The sequence below is a fragment of the Vulpes lagopus genome, chromosome 7 (assembly GCF_018345385.1).
Source record: "Vulpes lagopus strain Blue_001 chromosome 7, ASM1834538v1, whole genome shotgun sequence".
NCBI classification, from domain to species: Eukaryota; Metazoa; Chordata; class Mammalia; order Carnivora; family Canidae; genus Vulpes; species Vulpes lagopus.
The window spans coordinates 76,935,195-76,957,253 of NC_054830.1; the positions used below are offsets into that span (position 1 = coordinate 76,935,195).

Consider the following 22,059-nt stretch of genomic DNA (forward strand, 5'->3'; position numbering starts at 1 on the left):
AGATTGCAACGTGAGCCCCGGAACTCATCACAGTTGAACTCCTGCCCACCCATCTCCAGGCACAGCCTGTGTTCCTGCCCTGGGCCAGGGGCTATGCGGGGCCTGGAGGCATAGATGTGTCCCCACAGTCCCTGCCCTGGGGAAGCTCACGGACATCTCCACACATACTGTGCATGAGATGACTCATCTCAAGCTGGGGTCCTTGCACACACATGAGAAGTCATGCGGCAGGTGAGGGAGGGTTCGGCCTGAAGAATAAGGGGAGTTGGCAGAGAAGGGGAATGGGATGGTTCTCCAAAAAGACACGAGCATGAGCAAAGGCTTGAGGGTGAGAGAAAATCTCATACTTCTAGAAGCATAGACAACAAGGAGAGTCAAGAAGAGAGATGTGTTCCCCAAGATGATGGCTAGTGCTGGGCTGCGGTGGCCTTGGCCATGCAACCACAACGCAAACACAGACGCCCTTAGGGCTGCTGAAAGCACCTAAGGCAACGCCATCATCTTAAATCTCCCCCAAGGCCCGGGCCTCTCCTGCATGAGTGGCCTCTCCTGCACCCCAGGTGGCCAGCTTTGGCCTGCTTCTTCTGCTTCTGTTTTCTCCCCATGAGGTTCCTGTAGAACGAGTACTGGCTCCAGAAAGGGCCCAAGGCTTCCGTCCTACCACAGCAGAAAGCTGGAAAGGTCAACACACCCAGAGATGCAGACTCAAAAGGATGCATTCAGAAATGGAGAACCACATATCAAGAGCCTAACTGTTTAAAAATTGTAAGATCTTCCAGGAGCACTTCTGGGCCTTGGCAATGTATTGGCTTAGCCTGTGCTCCAAGCTCTGGGCCAATGAGAAAAGGGCAGCAAGACTCCTTGTGGAAGGGAAGGCTCTAGACTACAAAGCACTTCCATGAGTGTTCACCCTAAAATTCTAGAAGTAGGCAGGGTGGATATGCCTGTACCTATTTCACAGGTGAGGAAACTGAGGCCCAGGGATATTACAGGAAGGGAAGGGCAGCTGGCCATAACATCCCTGAGCACATATGTGTGTATGGGGGGGAATCACGAGAGTTCGTGTCAGCCTCCCAAGCTGAATATGTGACCCTGGATAGGATCCTTCCTACTCTGAGCCTCAGTTTACAAATCTGTTCGGTGAAATGTTGGGGAGGATCGCCCTCAGGACTCTTACAGAAGCCTAGGCATCATTCAATCTCTCCCTTCCCCATTCTCATTCGGTCTCTCTCTTTTTCCACAGCAGCATTTCTGGAGTCCCCACTTTCCCTCCATCTTCTCCTGCACCATCCTTCCTGGCTAGAAGACTACAACACCTCCTAATGATGTCCCTGCCCGCTGCCCCACCCCTGCAGGCCCCTCATCACATGGCATCCAGCGACCTTTAAAGACTGCAACAGGCAATGGTCATTTCCCAGCCCCAATCCCTTCAATGGCTCTACCCTCTCAGGGTAAAGTCCCAAGCCCTGTCCTTGGCCTTCCAGACTGGACATGCCTTGGCCCCATTCATCTCTCTTCTCCCATCTCTCAACCAATGTCTCCACAGGCATTTCCCTCTAGCCACCAGTGGGTCATCTCAAGGTCAGAACTCAGGTGGCAGATTCAGAAGCCCATCTGCCAAACATGAGTGCAGACTGAAGACACCGTTTCCAAATCAATACACCAGCAATATAGCTGATGTCTGACCTCCATCTGCCTGACTCCTGTATCTGCCTCCCATTTGATCCTGAACTTGGAAGGGGAGGAAGAAGCCATATTATTAACTTCTAACACCTCAAAGAATGAGAGCAACTGATCCCTCTTTGAGCCCACTTTACTCAGACTCAGGTTTACCCACTGGCCATAGGTGGCCCATTCACCCCCAGGGCCATCTCTGCCAGTTGAAAAAGGACCTGAAAGTGTGTCTTCAAAATGTTAAGCATGAAATTACCATAGGACCCACCAATTATGCTCCTATGCATACACCCCCAAAAAACTGATAACAGGGACTCAAACAGATAACAGTATCCTAATATTCACAGCAGCATATAATAACCAAATGGTAGAAACAATCCACGTGTCTATCAGCAGGTGAATGGATAACCAAACATGGATATATATTCAGCCATAAAAAGGAATGGAATTGTAGAAGAATCTTGAAAACATTATGTTAAGTAAAAGGAGCCAGACACAAAAGGACAAGTATTGTGTGATTCCACTTATATGATCTATCTAGACTAGGGAAATTCATAGAAACAGAACGTAGAGCAGAAGTTACCAGGGGTTGGAGAAGGAGAGACATGGGAGTCATTGCTTGATAGGATGATGAAAAAAGTTCTGGAAGAATGCAGAGGTGATGGTTACACGATACTGTGAATGTGCTTGATGTCACTGAATTTAAACACTTCAAAATGGCTAAAGTGGGAGATTTCACCACAGTTTTTAAAATAAGTTAATAAATGAAATATACCAAAATACAATCCATGTGTGTAGCTAAGATTTTTAATAAAAATAAATAAATGCTCTGGAGAAAATGGGAGAGCAACAGCAAACCAGCCCTCCCAAGAGCCCTCCCCAACACGGCAGCCAGATACAACAAGGCATGCTCACAGAGCGAGCAGCCTGCAAGTCACCCCCTAACCTGATGACATCAATGGGGGACCGCATGCGCATCCTCTCCCTCTCAGGGACCACGTGCCACGTGAACACCAGCCTCCAGTCGAAGCCGCCGATCTGAGGCTCCCTGGGGTTGCCCAGGTACTCAAACGTGTTCCAGTCAATCACATCGATTACAGGGCACACCACAGCCGACTCTTCTTCGTGGATCCTGCAAACACCAGGACGCCCCATGTGCCTCGCCATGTGGATGGGTGGCAAGAGGACGAGAAGGGAATTTGGGGATGAACTCTCCTCATCCTTTCACTTGGAAGGAGGAGCACCTGTGTGACAAAGCCTTGTGCCTCTTCCTATGGGTCTCTGTAGCCATGGCAGGCCCTGGCAGGTGGTTACCGTAGGGGATGCTCAGGTGACAGGGGAGGCCGAGGAAGCAGGGATTCTGGCCTGAATATGAAAGGTCCCACAGTTTTAATATTCTTATTCCATCTACGGATATTCTGGATAAACTTGAATCCCTCAATGAAAGTCGAGACATGTGAAAATCAAAGATCACTTTTACAACAGATGATCGATTTTCAGTTTCTAAAGATTGCAAGAGGTTTCTTCATTTAATCACAATGAAACATCTTCATGTCAAGAAATAATTACCCCCTTAAAAAACAGAGATGTACCCAGACCAAAGGATCAGCTTTGCAGTTGGAATAAAAATTTGAGTCCTGCCCCTTATCTGCTGTGTGACATTAGCCAAGTCACCTAACCTCTCAGAGCCTGTTTTGTGTGTGGCTAACGCTGGCACAATAATACCTACTCAGAGGGTTCATGGGAGGACTCTCTGAGGGAACATCTGTAGAAGATGGCTCGCAGAGCACCTGGTACTATTGTTCTTCTTTTAATTCTTATTATTGTGAGATATTATAGCAAAAAACCTGGTCCTCTCACTTTCCACTGCAGTTATCAACCTGCGTGTGTCTGCTTCATCTCTTCTCCACAATCATGATTACAGACCCGGGCACCCTTCAGCAGGCTGTCGTATCAGTTTTTTGTATCTGATAGCACACCAGGAAAGATGCACTGAGACTGGGCCATGTCCAAACGCTGGATTTTTCTGGGTTACATTTTGGGAGCTTTTAGGTGGAATTTGAGACCTAAAAATCCTAAGTCACACAGGGCAATGCTGTGAAGAAACAAGGATGAACCAGACTTGAGCTGTGAGTGTCCTTAGAATAATACTAGAACTGACGAGTCACTAACCTCCACCTCTGAAAGGAATAATACGCTGAAGGTTAATTGAATTTAAATTTAAAAAAAAAATTTTTTTTTTTAAAAAGAATAGGGCAGTCCCGGTGGCTCAGCAGTTTAGCGCTGCCTTCAGCTCAGGGAGTGATCCTGGAGACCCGGGATCGAGTCCCACATCAGGCTCCCTGCTTGGAGCCTGCTTCTCCCTCTGCCTGTGTCTCTGCCTCTCTCTCTCTCTCTCTCTCTCTCTCTCTCTCATAAATAAATAAAGTCTTTTTTTAAAAAAAAGAAGAAGAATATCAGGAAGTCAGGGTGGGGGAATGTGAATACCAAATTTGGGTGAGAATTACAATATTAGGTGAAATTTCACTGTTCGAGATAGATTATATGAATAAAACCTGTGAATTCCCCAAAGTGAGGAAGTTGTAGGGTGGGCACCCACCAGCACCTAGTTATTAAATAAACTGGGGCCACTCTTAGATGGTTTGAAGGGACCAACAGCAGACCTCTCTGGGTAGGTTCAAAGAAGCTTCTTACTTAGCCCCTGGCAGAGAAAGAACTCGTGACTCGCAATCAAACTGGCTGGAGGCACGGGGAGCCTAATTTTTATAGAAAATTAGGAGGTGCCAGCATTGGAGTAAAGGCCCCTGGGTCCTGGTCACACAACAAGCAGACCCTGTAACAGCACATCCCACAGATGGGGGGCAGGGGCAGGTGTACTACTAGCACCTGGGGCAGAACCATGCTCTGCTGTGTGGGGCTAAGCTGCCTGGCATGAGATGTCTGGCATCCCCAGGACGAGGTGTGCAAAATGCCAGGAGCACTACTTACCTGACTTGAGAACTAAAGTACACCTTCTATTTTCAAAACCCCCTGGAATAATGGGGTACTGTTCCTATTGGACCATCTGAGTGGCCAGTGTGCCAACTCCGGTGCATACCTAGGTCCCTGGAGAGCTTCTGAACCATCCAGAAGCCCAGGCCCACCCCCAGAGATCCAGATCCAAAGAGTCTGCTACGAGAACAGGAGTTGGTATATTTTACAAGTTCCCCAGGTGGGATTCTTTTGTCTAGAGATACGGAACAAGGACTTGTCTATGGGGAGGGCTGCCTTGCTGCCCTCCACAGGATGGGTTAGAGTGGAATTCTGGGCAGCATTAGCACATCAGCTGCCTTTGACCAGCCTAGAGGAGGCCATCTGTGTGCAGGGTGGGGAAGGGGTGAGGGGTGAATCCACTGGTCCAGATTCCAGAGGGAATTCTTTAGCTGTCACCATGTTCTAAATAACCTCAGACTCCATCACAGGCTTGAGGAACCCTGGATGCTTGCTGCCAGTGAAGTTCATCAGAGCTGAGGAGGAGAAAGAGGCAGCTATGGCATCCATAGGGGACAGGACCAAACATAGCAGAAGTAGCAGAACAGGGGACAGCCTGGTCTCACACAGGAAGAGAAGCAAGTGGGTCCCAGCTCTTCCAGACAGACTCTAGCAACCAAAGTGCTAGAGGCCATAGGAAGGCAGTTTGCCAACTGCAGAGACCCAGATCCTCTGACCCTTTGCCTGGTCCATAGGGAGGAACCAGATGCAGAGTCCCCTCTGGGGGGGAAGGGAGACCCCCCAGAGCAGTTCCTAGTCTGCCAGCCTGGCTCCTGACTGCTATGATGCACAATTAGGAGAATGGGGAGAGAAAGAATGAAGAGAACAAAAGTTGGGGCCCAGTGACAGTAGTTTTGGGGGACAGTCAGATTGGAGGGGTCAGGGGAAGACACTGTGGGACAGCAGGAGGTATGTCGTCCTTGAAGACTTTTCATGGCTCCATAAAAAAAAAAAAAAAAAAATATATATATATATATATATATATATATATATATATATATATATATATAACTGTATTTTATGACTATATTGGTATAAGGATAAACACAATTCAGGCTAGATTCATTATTTTTTCCTCTGGTTTAAAAAAAAATTATATTCATTTTTTTCCTCTGGTTTTAAAAAAAAATGCAGGACGTCTGGGTGGCTCAGCGGTTGAGCGTCTGCCTTCAGCTCAGGTCATGATCCCGGGATCCGGGATCGAGTCCCACATCAGGCTCCTTACAGGGAGCCTGCTTCTCCCTCTGCCTCTGTCTCTGTCTCTGCCTGTCTCTGTGTATCTCTCATAAATAAATAAAATCTTTAAAAAAATAAAAACAAATTTAAAAAATGCAAAAACATTTTTATGGGTCTGTTAACATTTCTCGGGCCCTAAGCATTGTAGACACTGAGTATAACAGATAAGACAGCCTTGCTTGAAAGAAATACACCAAAATATATATTCTTTAGCAGTGTGATTCTATATGATTGATTTTTTTTTTCTTGGTTGATCGTACTTTCTAAGTGTTCCACAGCAAACAGGTAAATAGTAATAAAAGCAAACACTCATACATGCTAGCCTCCTACATGCTAGCATGTTCTAAAGACTGCATGTGTATTAATTCATTGAATGGCCTCCACAGCCCTGTGGGGCACAGACTGTTATCATGCCCGGTGACAGACGACTGCCCAAGCAGCATCTGACCCCAGGTGCCCAGCAGCTCTAATGCCCCACGTAAGGAGCTTCCGCTTCTGCATGATGTTGGGCCCACACCCACATGCTCACGCACCTCTGCAGCAGCGGCTCGAGCCACCCCTCGTGGCACTCACAGTGGCAGTCCAGGAAGGTCAGCACCTCGCCCTTAGCCGCAGACGCGCCCAGAAGCCGGGCTCGCACCAGGCCCTCCCTCTTGTTGGCACGGATAAGACGCACCTTGGGCAGCCCAGATAGCTCATTGGCCAAGCGCTCCTTTAGATGCTCTGCGGAGGCAAGTAAGACAAGCAGGGTCACCGCCCCACACCCCAAAGTCATGTCCTGCCAGGGCCTCACTATCCCAAAAGAGAACACACATAAGCCTCCTTTGCTCTGCACCTGGGATGTCCTGACCTCACCCAGAACCGGGGCGGGAAGCGTAAGAAGGCCAGGGCAGGCTGGAGCAGAGGAATTCCAGAACCACCAAATGCTTCCCATCAGAACACACATGCACTGAATTGTATGCTTGAAATGGGTGCATGTGGTATGTGGATATATCTCAACAAAGCTGTTACTCTCTCAGAAATACATCATACCTTGATGTGTGAGCATTTAAAGAGACAAAACATAAAAATTGCCCAACCACAATGTTTCAGAAAAACTGGCCTACTATAAACTTGGTTTATTTACGTTAATTAATTATGTAAAATGCTATAAAATTTTAAATTATGTGGAATTATGTTAACAAATAATAACCTCCCGTGCCTAATTACTGTTTAGGGGATTTACCTATAAGTCACATGAGTCTTAAAACTATCCCATAAGGTAAATACAACAATTATCCCCATTTATAGATGAGAACCAGAGAGGCTAGGTGATATGTCAAGATCTCAGAACAAGTGAGCTAAGGAGCCAGGATTTTAACCTGGTGGCCCTGGTTTGAATCCAACAGTTAACACTGCCTCCCAGAGCTTCCTTGTACAATCTCTTATCCTTGTGAAACAAATCCAAAACTTGTCAGGAGGATGTGCTCATCACATTTTGCGGAAGAGGAAATGAGGCTTTAAAAGTTGAAAAGTCATGCCCACAGCAAGGGCTGGCCCCCAGACTTGCAACTCCACACACGATCTGGGACTGGAGGCCCTGATTCACACCCCTCTGTGGGTCACATGGAGGTGGGTGGGAAATAATCAGGCAACCTAAAAATGAGACAATCTCTCTAGGTCAATGTGGGCTTTGTCTGAAGTCCTCAATCATCAGCAAAAAGGAAAATTTTATGAACTGTTCTAGGTTGCTTCATAGTTTGTAAAAATGTTTCCCTAAATATTCTTGGCACTCAAAAAAAAAAAAAAAAGAGCATTCATTGGTTGATTTTTTTTTTCAATCCTAAATATAACTGCAAGTAAGCTGACAGCAGGAATAAGGGAGCTGACTTCCCAAGGAAAGCTAATTAGTGGCAGTGCCCAGTAAACACCCAAGAAAATGCAGGTGCAAAAAAAAAAAAAAAAGGAAAGGAAAGAAAGAGAAAAAGAAAATGCATGGGTAGCCGTTCTTTATGGATTTGGATTTGCTCAGCATCAAATTTATGTCTGTCTGAAATGTCTCCCCAAACCCTGGGAGGGGCTGACACTGGTTCAACCCTGCTCAGACTGACACACAGAGGGTGGCAGGGAGGAGGGGCAGATCAGGGCTCTGATCTCATTACAGGCTGTGGGGGGATATGTGGCCCACGCTACAAGCCACCACTATGAAGAGGGAAGCCTCGGCCCCACAGGGCCTTACACTGACATCCACGAGAGAACAGAGCTGTGCCGGAAGGGCTTCAAACCATAGCCCTGTCTGTTGAGGTGCTATTCAGTCCCACGAGGATAAAATAATTAATCTGATCCTTGCTTCTAAACGAATACATTTCTGAAATGTTTTTGGCACTCTACAGGTTTTTAATATTTCATAAAAGAATAAGTTACCATTTAACAAATGCTAGCAATACTCCAGGCACTGAGCCAGCACATGATCAGCCTTCATCTCAATCCTCACAATAACCCTACAAGGTAGGAACTGTTACCCCATTTTATGGGGGCCGAGGTCAAGGTTGACGCTGGACTCGCTCAAGACTGTGTAGCCACAAAGCACTGGAGCTGGGCTCCTTGTGCACTATGATCCAGAACCAGTGCCAACGCAGATTTAAAACAGCCCTGGGGGCAGCCTGGGTGGCTCAGCGGTTTAGCGTCGTGTTCAGCCCAGGGCGTGATCCTGGAGACCCAGGATTGAGTCCCACGTCGGGCTCCCTGCATGGAGCCTGCTTCTCCCTCTGCCTGTGTCTCTGCCTCTCTCTCTCTCTCTCTCTCTCTCTCTCTCTCTCTGTGTCTTTCATGAATAAATAAACAAAATCTTTAAAAAAAAAAAATCCCTGGGAGCAAGGGAGCAAAGGAGCAAAGGAAATAGATGAGTACCTACTACGTGCCAGTGGACATGGGGTTCTGTCCGGCATAAGATCTCATTTATTCCTTGTCGCTCTTTGACATAAGTATGGATAAACCCATTCACAGATGAGAAACTGAGGCTCAGAAAAGACAAGTGACTTGTCCCAGGTGTCATGATAGGTTCACAGTAAAGCTCACCTCCAGCCCAGATGCCCTGACCCAGAACTTCACTCAGTAGGCTTCACTCAGCCTCAAGCTCGGGTCTGGCTTACACGGTGTCCTAGAGAATGCCAGCTGTCCCCAAACACCCACTCTCCCTGTGGGTACACACAGCTACCCATCATATAGGCTACAGTTCCCAGCCTCCCTTGCAGCGAGGTTTGGTCAAGTGTCCCCGTTCTGCTAAGTGGGATATGAGGGCAACTTCCCGGTCTGGCTCCCCAGCTCCTTGAAACCCTACTACTACCAGGAGTGAGCAGGAGGGGAAGAACCAGCCTGGGGCATGCAGACCAAGGCAGCACCACATTCTCGAGAATGTGCAGCTACGGGGCAGAAGGAGCTGGGCCCTTAACACTGTGGAGCCCGCCACACCGGCCCTAAGACTGTTATGCAAGAGGTGTGATGTGAGAGACACCAATTTTTATCCCGTGTAGATTACTGTTATTTTGACTTTCTGTGAGAACACCCAAACACACCCACCAATTAGGACACATCCTCCTGGCTTTGAAGTCAGACAGACCAGGCCCAGAGCCTGAAGCAGCAGAAGCCCATGAAGCAGTAGCTGCCCAGGGATGGTGATTTGGCTCTCCCTGTTGCTGCGGCCTTGACATTTCTCCTCAGTTGAGCTTAGGTGCCCTCACTTCGGCTAGTCACATGGCATGTGGCATGATAGCAGCAACCCCAACACCCCACCCATGGGGTGTTGAGTCATGGGTGACTGAGTGACCTTCCCGTTTCCTCCAACAGCCCTCAGATAATTCCCATGAGGTTTATTATATTGAAGCCTACACCCCTTATCCTGGCCTCCAAGGCCCTACTGGCCTGACCCACCTGTGCAACCTGTTCCCATGTCACCTCCCCACTGACGGTCGGCCCGAAGAATACCTGTTCACCCTCGCTTCTTCCTGCACCTGCTACCAGTTTGCCTCCTTCTCTACATCCTAGCTATTGGCTTAAAACCACCTCCTCAGGGAGGCTTCCTGCCCCCCACCAGCTAGAGGAGGACCTGTCCCCAAGCTCCACGTAGTCTCCCACTTCTGTTTCATAGCACTTTCCACCTTGCTATATTACATTTGCTATGTCATTGCATTATGCTATGCTATTTTATATTGTGTTGTATTATATTATTCTTTACATGTTCATTGACCATCTCCATCCACATCTCCACTCACCAGAATGTGAATTTTATGAGAGCGGGGATTTGTGTTTCCCACAGAATCCCCAGTGCCTAGAACAGTACCTGGCACACAGCAGAAACTCAAAAAACATTCAGTGAATAAATAAGGGCCAGCCCTGGACTGCATGTAAATTGCTGGACCCCAGGTCACACTGGTCGGGCCTATAGGGATGTTGGCCACTCTCTCAATGGAATATCTCTCCCTGGCTTCAGTTCTCCTGTCTGGACTGTCTTTCTTTCTTTCCTTTCTTTCTTTCTTTCTTTCTTTCTTTCTTTCTTTCTTTCTTAAGAATTGAGAAAGAAAGAGAGGGAAAGAGAGCTAGGTGAAGGGGAGAGGGAGAGGGAGAGAGAAAATCTCAAGCAGACTCCTTGCTAAGCATGGAGACTGATGTGGGACTTGATCTCAGGGCCCTGAGATCATGACCTGAGCCAAAATCAAGAGTAAGATGCCCAACTGACTGAGCCACCAAGTACCCCTGCGCTGCCCCTTTTGGATCTCATCTCAAACTTGACACATCTAAAGCCAAATGCCCCCTTTCCTCTCCCAGACCTGTCACTCCTGCCCTGGGTGGCTTTTCCAACTCTGGGATAGCACCAGCACTCATCCGGAGACCTAAGCCAGGAGCCTGCAGGTCCTCTAGATGTCATGTCTCAAATGTCCCTCCTCCCCTCCCTACCCCTTCCCTCTACCTGCACCTGACTCCAAGCCTCCACCTGTCACCTGGGCCACCTCTACAGGACCTGGCCTCCCCAAAGAGCTTCCCTATACACCATTTTCCCACAGGTATCTCTGGCCCAGAGGGATCCCTCAAAGGGCAAAACTGCTCTCCTGTTTAAAATCCTACCTTTGGGGAAAAAAAAAAAATCCTACCTTTGCTCTTCCTGCCCCAGGACAAAGTCCCAGTTGGGCCTCATGTCTAATGCTGCCTATACCCTTCTCATGTTTCATCCCTCTCCTCTGCCTGCCCCCCTGAAGCAGCTGCTCTTTCCTGAACTACCTGCAGATCCTACACAATCCAAGCAACACCATGCCTCCGAGCCTTTCCACATTCTGTGCCTCTGCTCAGAACACCCTCCTTCCACCTCTGCTGCCCAGAAACCACTCAGCCTTCAAGACGTAAGGTCAGGGATCCCTGCGTGGCTCAGCAGTTTAGCGCTGCCTTCAGCCCAGGGCGTGATCCTGGAGACCCGGGATGGAGTCCCACATCAGGCTCCCTGCAAGGAGCCTGCTTCTCCCTCTGCCTGTGTCTGTCTCCCTCTCTGTGTCTCTCATGAATAAGTAAATAAAATCTTAAAAAAAAAAAAAAACCCAAAAGACATAAGGTCAGACACTATTCCTAGGTGTTGTGTGTTCTGCAGCACCATGTGGCAGAGCCATCAGCACTCCCACATCCTCAGCCTGCTCTGAGCTCCCCGAAGGCTGGGGCTGGGCACAGGGGGACACAGGAAGCCCTCCCTTCCTGGACCCCTACCACCTCCCATAAGTCACACCTTTGCCTCCCAGACACTACTATGGAAAGCCAGGCCCCTCGGGAGCCCGTATCTGGGGCTTACCTCTATCACTGTAGTCATCTACAAGGATGACTTCTTCTAGCAGGATGTCTGGGGACGTCTCAAGGACACTGTAAACTGTCCGGAGGAGAGTTGACCAGGCTTCATTATAAAACGCTATGACAACAGAAGTCGTGGGCAAATTCTCATAATCATATTTCTTCTCTTTGCACCTGCAAATACAAGACAGTTTCAGGAATTGAGAACCCGCTGCGGACTGTGTGTACCGGGCCCAGGATGGTGCTGGGGATGGAGGCATGAAGGCGACACAGGTCACGGTTGCGAGGCCTCTTCCTGGGGAGTAGAAAATAATCTGCTGGCATCTTCCAGAGCCCCCCGTGTTCCACTAGGAGCCCGAGCAGATTCTAAGAAAGGCTTTAAAATGACGCCAAGAAGCTTGAACTGTGGGACACTGTTTTTAAGCTTTAAAGCCATTTTCAGATTTGAGCAACAGACAAGCAGACTCCAAAGGGAGGGAGACTGCCAATCCTGCCTCCTCAACAGCTCTCTCACCTTCCAGCCCCACTGCCAACTGCCAGGCCTGTGCTCGGCCGTGCCCTCCGCCTGGAGCACCCTTTCCTCATTCTTCTCCCTGGGAAACTCTCTGCCCTCTTTCTGCCCCTGTGCAGGCTGCTGCAGGCTGCAAGAGGGGCCCCTGGCCACGCCTCCATCTCAGCAGGTGTCACTCACTGGCTGGCTCTGGGCTCTGGCCCTGGCTGGAGTCTCACTGTGCTCCCCAGCACCACCCTGGCCACACCTCTGCTTACAAAGGCGGTGTGCTGACCACAGAAACTGGAGCCACCACTAGAACACTAGAACAGTCTAGAAGGGCTCCGGGGAGGACCCTGACTACCCCCTCTTCCTGGAGCCGTGCCACCCCTCGCCTCACTCAGCTGTGGCCTAGTGATAGGGGTGAGGGGATGGGCCTTTGACTGGCAATGAGAGGAACCAATAAGCTTTCTCCTTCTTTCCTAGAGTTTCCTGTTACCTTACAGGGAAGTTTCCCTACTGGACAGAGAACTCTCCTCACAGTGGCTGATGATAAACTCCCAGGGTCATTCCAGAAAACTGGGCCATGCCTGGAAATCATCAGCAAGACATGGCCAGAGACAGGCAGGCACAGAAACCCAAGAAGGGCACCTGCAGGCCCCTGGGCTGGAATGGTAGGCTGGCAGTGCAAGATGGGCAGACGTGCCCAAGACCGGCCACACTGCCTGGGCACAAGGGAAGGCCTTACAGACGGGCGGGGCAGCACGTCACAAGAGACGCAGAATCCAGTAGGATGAGGAATGAATCTACTCTGCTGACCAAGTGCCATGGGCCAGGCGATGTACCACTGTGCCCTTACCTGTAACCAAATATTTCCCAATTACCTACTATGTGCTCAACTGAAAAAAGAAAAAAAAAGCTCTCCTGCTCCCACAGAGCTTACATACAAGGGGACAATAACCAAATAAGCAAGCATGTCAGTAATTTCTGAAAGTGATGGTGCTATGAAAAAAAGCGGGATGCAAAACAGAGCAACTGTTGAGGGGAGTGGGAAGGGGGAAAGGGTACAACCTGCAGAATGGGTAATCAGGGAGGGCCTCTTAGAGGAGGTGACATTGAGGATGAGACCTGAAAATGAGGGGCCTGGTCCTGCAAAAAGCAGAGAAAAAGACCTTTAGGTATGCATTTTATGTCTTTGTGGTTTTTCTCCTTTTATTTTCTCCTTTTTCAAACATTCCTTAAGAAAATTTTCAAACATACAAAAAGTAGAGAGAATATTTTAAGAAATTCCTGGGACCTTGTGCCCGACATTCTCAAGGCAAAGTCAATCTTGCTTCATCTATGCCCCCACCCATTCCCTCCATCCCAGACTAGTTTTAAGCAAAACCCAGCATAGCCCAGCATCCATAAATATTTCAATAGATCTCTAAGAGATAAGGACTCATGATAAAACACAAGAAAACTGAAACACCTTAAAAAACTAGTGACTCCTAAGTGCTTCCATATCTCCAGTCTAAAATATTTCATAAAAATTCAGACGGTAATGGTTGGAAGACACACCATTCTTTTAAGAATCTCTATGTTGTGGGGAATCCCTGGGTGGCTCAGCGGTTTGGCACCTGCCTTAGGCCCTGGGCGCCATCCTGGAGTCCCAGGATTGAGTCCTGTGTCGGGCTCCTGGCACGGAGCCTGCTTCTCCCTCTGCCTGTGTCTCTGCCTCTCTCTATGTCTATCATGAATAAATAAATAAATAAAATCTTTTTTTAAAAAAAGAATCTCTATGTTGCTTAACAGTAGAATGAGTTGATTTTAAGATGCATTCAAATCTCAGAAATGTTTATATATGAAAAAATGACTTAAAATTAATGCAGTGTAATACTTTAACTCCCCAAAACACTTCCCATGTTGGCATTTATTGAGACTAGGCTCAGAGAGGTGAATTACTGGGGCAGTTCACAGAATTCCTGCGAGTATGTACCTGCCCAAGGTCCTTATGCCCAGACACCTTCCCTCCAGGATGCTCAGGCAGGATCTAAATATAGGTCCCAACACCGTCCCTCCCTGCCCAGCCCTCCTTCTTACAAGACCTGGGCAATTTCTCCTGTCCTTCCTCTCAGGGTCCTGCTCTAGGCCCTCCTTCCTAAACTCCAGAACAGCTTCTGCCGAGAGCTTTGCTGTCACTGGGATGGCTTTTGTACATGAACAGGCTTATCTGGGAGACTCTGTAAGAGGCTGGCTCTTCTCAACCACCTTTATATATCTGCTGCATTTGCAGGCCTTGCTCTGGACACTTGAGGAAAAGCCAGCCAAGGATGGAACATCACAGCTCTGATGTCTTGAAGTGACAGGGCATCCCCAGCAGCAGGACCCGAGTCCTTGGACACCATGGGCTTCCAATTCATGGAAGCAGTTATTTAGCACTGTGCTCCTCAGTGGGGAGTCCAGCCCAAGCTCAAGGGGAGGAGAAGTAGGCTCCATTCTTTGCAGGGGAAGATAGCAAAGAATGTGTGGATATGTTTTAAAACCACAACACAGGATCAGAATGCAGCAGAATGTGTCTTCCAAGATCATGTGCTAAGACACTGAAGTTTCCTCTTTGTTTCCTCCCATGGATCATCCATTCTGTCAGAAGCCAGCTCCACTGCAGTGAAATGAGGATACTCAAGCATCCTAGGGGGAGGTTTCTGTCTCGAGGGCCACCAACCAACAGCCTGTCCTAACCAACCAGCATGGATTGAGCCCTCTTGAAAGCAGCTCTTCCAGCCCCAATTAAGCCTTGAGATGATGAAAGCCCCAGGCAGCATTTTGACTGTGATCTCATGAGAGATTCAGAGCCAGAACCACCCAGCTAAGCCACTCCCAAATTCCTGACCCACAGAGATTATGTGAAATCCCAAATGTTTATTGTTGCTTTAGGCCACTAAGTTTATGGTACTGCATAGGCTGAAATAAATCACAAGGAAACTGTCAGCTAAACCCAAACTGAGAGACGTTTTATAAACCAATAGGCCTGTACTCAAAAACTGCCAGTGTCCTAAGGGACAGAGATAGGCCCAAAGAGACACAACTAAATGTCACCCTTGATTCTCAATTAGATAACAGAGCAGGAAGGAAAAGCTGCACCAAAAATTGGCACAGTTGGAAAAATTCAGTATTGTAGAAACGTCCTGAATTCGATAACTACGTCATGGTATTACAAGAGAATGTCCCTGTCCTAGAAAACGCATGCAGAAGTAACAAAGGATAAAGGGCGCTTAGCACTGAAATTTATTCTCAAATGTGTATAATACTATAGTACAGAGAGAGGAAAAAAAAAATAAATGGAGCAAAATAATGAATGGATCTAGGCGAAGGACGTACAGTAGTTTCTAATGCTATTTTTCAATTTCCTCTGGCTTTGAATTTTTCAAAATCAAAAGTGTAATATAATAAGAAGGAAAAAAATGTTATGGTTGCCAAGGGTATATCCAAGCACCAAGCTGATTCTGATTCTAAAAATACGTATGTCAAGGCTAGTGGCCCTGTTCTATCTCACTCTTTCTCAGTTCCACCAAAATAGCTGCCTTCCTCCAAATATGTTACAATAAATGGAAAACATATATGTGTATAAAAATATAAATAAGTGTATCTGCATTTTAAAAGCCCCTGACGAGTAGTCAGAGTGCATGAAGAAGCCAGAGCCCACTAGAAGCTTGAGATAGAGTTGCTTAGACTCCATGAAAAAAAAAATGTGTTTCTGTGCAACCTAAAGATTTTTTTATTTAAAAAAAAAAAAAAAAAGGCAAAAATTTAGTTTCTCCACAGGCCCAAGGAGGAATGAATGGGAAATAAGGACAGTAAACTGAGGTTTTCAAAAATGAAGTTTATTCAATTTAAGCAATTGTCCTATTGTGCGAAATCACATTCTTACTGTTCAGTATTAAAATGTATTTCTTCCAGGATGGGAATTAAGTAGGAGGGCAGAAAAAGCTCTGCATGACCAAATAACGTCTGTTCCTCCTCAGTATCTTTGTTTATGTGTTTTCACTGCTCTGCAAAACCCCAAAGCCCATGACCACTGTTCTCGAATGTCTAGGTATGCTCTCTATTTGTCTCCCTTTAAATCACAAGAGTTCTGGGTACCAGTTGGCAAAACATACTTAGAGCTTCAAAATGTTCCTCTTCTCTTTAATCTCATATCAATATATCTAAGACCTCCTTACAGACACCCCTAAGGAAGCCTGCAGTAACAATCTTTCTTTGTAACATTATTTATAACAGTGAAAAGCTATAAACAATTTGAACATCAGACAAGAAAATGCGAAACAGTGCAGCTGCATGAAGAAAGGCTACAAGACCATCCAAAACCACGTTTTCAGAGACTATTTGACAGTAAAGGAGAACAGCCTCACTGTAACGGTAAATCAAAAAAGCAGGGTACAAATCTATAAACAGCAGTGTGTGTGCCGTGCTCACGTGCTCACATGCAAACAATAAACAATAGGAAGAAATATGCCAAAAATGTTAGCAGTGGAGATCTCTGAGCAGCAGAATTATTACGGATTCTTTCTTCTTTACAGTTTTCTGCATTTTAAGATTGTTCTACAATGAACATGCCTCATTTTTATAATCACAAAGATTATTTTTAAAAGATTGGATCATATTTCTTTAGCTTCCCATAGCAAATGTCCTCACTGAGTGATAATTTCACACTCTGACCACTCCTTTTCTCTTGGCCTGGTAGAGTTTCTCCTTCTTTCTTTAAACGTACCTTAAAGGCATTCTCCTTCACAAAGTTCAATATATCCTTCTGGAATGTCTAAGTTTGTTTCCAGGAAAAATACTTTCCCCCCTTTTCCTTTTTTTTTTTTTTTAAAGCAAATTCCCAAAAGTTCAAATTGCAAAATAAACGCTGCTGAAAAAGAATATGCAATTCACTTTCATTGCATGATCAAAACAAATTGAAAGGCTTTTACAAATGTACAAGTCTGACCTTCTAGAACTGTGAATTAACTAAGTCTTTGATTCAGTGACCCAACTTTTCATTTAGATCAGTTAACCAAAAAAATTATTTAATAACTCTGATGTGCCTATCCCTATCTTAGGTGCTTTGACAGAATATAAAATAATTATATGGCATCCTTCTCCTGGCTGATAAAAAGCGGTGCATCCTCTAATTAAATAAGAACAGCTATGCATCCATCACTCAGGGTTCCACTTTTGCCTAGTGGAAGCTCAGAGCCAAATTCACTGCTAAATCATAGTGAGCCATCCTTTCCTTAACTTTCTGGTATAATCCATGTGTTTTGTAAGGGCAGTGGCTGAACTGCGGTTTTTGCTATATTTTCCACATGCTTTGTATTGTACTGGTAATAATAATATTTATTGAGTGCTGACCACATCATGGGCAGTGTGCTAAGCACTTATGTGTTATTCCACTTTCCCTCCACAACAACCCTCTTGGGTGGAGAATATCATAATCTCCATTAACACAATACAGGTCTATTATAAGGATGTGAATGAATGGATGCAGTAAATGCCTCCTCATTTTCTTTTATGTTTATATTCATGTTATCACATAAATGTCTTTAAAAAAAAAAAAAAAGAAAAGAAAACCTGGGGCACCTAGGTGGCTCAGTCTGTTGGGCATCTGCCTTCAGTTCGTGTCATGGTCCTGGAGTCCTGGGATCGAGTCCCACGCTGGACTCCCTGCTCACCTGGAAACCTCCTTCTCCCTCCCTCTCTCTCTGCGTGCCTCTCCCTTTGTTTTGCTCTCTCTCATATCCTTTCTTCATGTTACTGCATTTTCTCTTTCAGGAACCATGTCTCCCAGACTCTCAGTTTGCGTGGTCTGTGCAAGGCTACACACAAGTGCATGCACACACACAGATGAATGTGTGTGAATACACACCCCTAGGAAGGTTACATGCTCCCCAGGCCTGACCAAGGAACATTTTCCTGACGACATCAGGTGGGTCCCTGAATCCAGGGCCCAGAATAATCCAAAGTTTGTCCTTATCCCACACTTTTCTGTTACAGAAGTCAATATATTTTCTTTTATATTCAGGTCAGTTTGCATTGGGCTTTCAGTCGCTTTCAACCAAAAGAACTACAGCTAATAGAGAAATAGAGGGTTTTTTTGTTTGTTTGTTTTTTGTTTTGTTTTGTTTTGTTTAAGTGAATGTAGGACTTTCACTTCTGGCAATATGGAAGAGTACAATGCTTAGGAAACCCTGTTGGAAAATTCTTGATAAGATACTGGAAAAAAAAAGAATTAAATGGATGGCTCAGCTTACAGAAAAAGAAAAAGTCATCAGAGTCCAGGAAAATATGAAGATACAAATCTAGATATTAGAGTTATGAGACAAAGAGCATTAAATGAATAGGCTTAAGATGATGAAATGAATAAAAGAGGCCATCAAAAGAATGCCAAAGAAACAAGAATGATAGGCAAATTTCACTTAATATCAACATCTCACAGCAATGGTGCAAGTCAGGGGACCATAAAAAACTATCTTCAAATGCCAAACTACCTATCTAGAATGATATACCCAAATAAAATTATCTTTCAAGAACAAGAGCAAAATAAGAATATTTTCAGATAAGTAAAACTGAGAGTTTACAGCAATGGCTTTTCTCTACAGTAATGAATATATGATATGTTTCAAGAAGGAAAAGAACCCCAGAAAGTTCTCTGAGATCCAAAGATCACCCAGCATTCAGGAATGAAGGGCAGAGACAATGATAACCTCAAGGTAAATGTAAACAAAATAATGCAGCATTTTAAAAATGTTTTAACGTGTTAGTTTAAAAAGCAAGACAGGGCAGCCCCAGTGGCACAGCGGTTTAGCACCGCCTTTGGCCCAGGGTGTGATCCCAGAGACCCGGGATCGGGTCCCATGTCGGGCTCCCTGCATGGAGCCTGCTTCTCACTTTGCCTGTCTCTCTCTCTCTCTCTCTCTCTCTCTCATGAATAAATAAATAAAATCTTTAAAGAAATAAATAAAAAGCAAGACAGAGGGGTGCCTGGGTGGTTCAGTAGACTAAGCACCTGCCTTCAGGCTCAGGTCATGATCTTCAGGTCCTGGGCTCAAGCCCCGCATCCTCACATCAGGCTCCCTGCTTAGCAGGGAGTCTGCTTCTCCCTCTCTCTCTGCCCCTTCTGCTCTCTCTCTCTCTTATTTGCTCTCTCAAATAAATAAATAAAATCTTAAAACAATAAAAATAAAAAGCAAGACAGAATTAAAATCCTGCAGTAAAATGGCATATAAGTTGGGAAGGAAGGTTATCAACGTTAAAGCATCCTAAGGCCCATAGTTAGTGATTAACTTTAGATCCTGCTGAGTTGAATACGTTTTTAAATTTACCACTCAAGATGAGAAATAACAGAACCGCCAAATTAGTAGAGAAGAAAAAGTGGAATGAGAAGAGGAGAGAAAGACTTCTATTGACTCAAAAAGGCAGCATTTTTAAAAAAGGAAAAAGCAAAACATTTAGAAAGTATAAAATAGGATGGCATAATCAAAATAATCAAACCTTAAGTGTCTTGTAAGCATGAGAAATATATATATACACATTTACATATAGACATTTTATATATATACACACACACATATACATATATATATATATACACATATGGACATAATTAGTTAAAAGTCAAAGATTGTCAGTCTGGATGTTTTCTTTAATGATCACACTAAATCTAGCAACATGCTATTTAGAGACAAGCCTGAAACATAAGGACATAGAATGAATTGAGCGTAAAAGGATGGAAAAAGGTATCATGAAAATACTAACTAAACCTGAACACGGTTCTGCAGACCGAAAGCAGTGGTTCAAAGAAAGGATGCTACTCGGACAACCACAGATGGCTCTGGGAAAGATTAATAAAATAGCCTGTGCTTTACAACCTTGTTGGGGAAGCAAAGAAACATCAGTCTGACCTCTGCGCCATGTGTGATGTTGCTCGAAAGATACTGTTGTGATGACAACAGTCAAGCAGGCTGCCTCTCTGCAAGAACGGAAATCCTAACCAATTCCTTCCTGCCAACCCCAGTAAGGTGAACTTTTCTTTTGCTGAATTACCTATTTAGACTTATTCTGAAACTCTTCACCATCCCAGCACCCAAGTCCTGATCCCTGAACTCAGATGCACATCTGCAATTACAACATTAATGAGGCTAACACCAGAGCAAGCATCCAAGGAACACCTATGTATTGTTGGCACGCTTTCCTCAACAGCAGCTCAAAACTCTTCTTCTACAGCAGAGAATGTCTGATGCTCGCATATGGCATGTCCATCCCCGTGCCCGTAGAAATGCCCAGGGCACTGTCCCTCCACCACAGTTTTCTCATCTCCTAAATAGGTCAGAATACAAACAAGAATGACATTATAGTGATTATCTTAAGGCTTCTCTGATCTACAAAAACTGACGCCCTTTGCAAATATTGGTACATCTGCAACTATTTACTCATGACACATCTTACAAGTGACTGTAATGTCATCACAGTTTCAGGTGCAGTCAGTCTGTTTTGAATCCCTATTTTGCCTACATTCTGGTATTCTCCCGCTTGCTCAAAAGCACCCACCCTTAATCTTCTGAGTAATTAAAACCCCGAAGACCCTAAGACAGTAGTTTGCAATCTTATGTGCACATTAACCTCAACCTAGGCCCTACCTACAGAAATTTCTATTTAATTGTTCTGAGGAAGGTCCCTGGCATCAAAATTTCTCAAAGTTCCCCAAGGCCACAAATCCAGTTTTCTGGCTCCCCACTTTGGCCTACTGCCATCTCAGATGGAAAGTTCTGTCTCCTTGCTCGGCTCAGAGGAGATGGTGTTTGTGAGTCTTGTAACAGAAATAAATAACAGGAACAGAAATAAAGCTATGCTCTAATCCACCGGCATGTGCATTATCAGACTTACAGAAAAGCTGGAGTCTACACCAAGTTTCAAGGAATTAGAGCTGACACTGAAGCATCTCTACAGGTCTGGCCTGTCCAAGAGAGGAGACGCAGTATCAAGGCTTGCAGACGCCAAGAGTCCCTGCGTAGTTCCCAACTCCTTGCCTGTGGTAACAGGTTCACCCACTGTAGTGTAAAAGGCAGGCTAAAAATGTGTGTGAGTCTATGTACATACTCACGTTTGAATATATTCTCACTCACATACCCATAGATATATTTTTCAAAATCTATTTCTTTTTCTCCAAGATTTTATTTATTTATGAGAGAGAGAGAGAGAGAGAGAGAGCATGAACAGGGAAGAGGGGCAGAGGGAGAGGGAGAAGCAGACTCCCCACTGTGCAGGAAACCCCATGTGAGGCTCGATCCCAGGACCCTGAGATCATGACGCAAGCCGAATGCAGACGCTTAATCAACTGAGCCACCCAGGCGTCCCTCAAAATCTATTCCTATACCTGGAAAAGTCTAAAAGGATACACGGCAAAACGTTAACAGCAGTTCTCCTGGGGCAGTAGGTTTATAGATAATTTTTATTTATTTATTTTGCTTCTATGTATACACCAACATTTCTAGAGTGAACATGTATTGCTTTTATAATTAAAATAGATAAATAATTGCTTGTACCCCAAAAGGGAGGAGGGAATAAAAGATCTGGGTTCTAGATCAGCTCTGCCCCAGATCTGCAAATTACCTTGGGAGCACGGCTTCTCCTCTCTGGTTAGACTGGATGCTCCCTCGGGGCCTTTCCCTTTGTGACACTCAAGGATCTTAACCATCCCTAAGCAGAGGCTTATCAGTTAGAGTCCCAAGGGACTCCCCCACCTGTACCTCCACTCCAATCGCAAATTTATATTTGCTGTTCTAGTTTCTCAGGCTAAAACC

General features: G+C 45.6%; 1 protein-coding gene across 2 annotated transcripts in view; it reads right to left on the reverse strand.

Annotated features, from left to right (window-relative positions):
* GALNT12 (polypeptide N-acetylgalactosaminyltransferase 12) overlaps positions 1-22,059 on the reverse strand; it is a 38,270-nt gene that overhangs the window by 13,763 nt on the left and 2,448 nt on the right. The window contains exons 1-4 of one of the 2 annotated variants that reach the window (XM_041764486.1): positions 12,260-12,378; positions 11,750-11,919; positions 6,474-6,663; positions 2,621-2,806 (exon numbers count right to left, since the gene is read on the reverse strand). In XM_041764486.1, the coding sequence (XP_041620420.1) occupies positions 2,621-2,806; positions 6,474-6,663; positions 11,750-11,919; positions 12,260-12,330 (617 nt within the window). In that variant the 5' untranslated portion in view covers positions 12,331-12,378. Of the gene's footprint in view, positions 1-2,620; positions 2,807-6,473; positions 6,664-11,749; positions 11,920-12,259; positions 12,379-22,059 lie in introns of those variants that run through there. The other variant, XM_041764485.1, reaches the window with a different exon arrangement.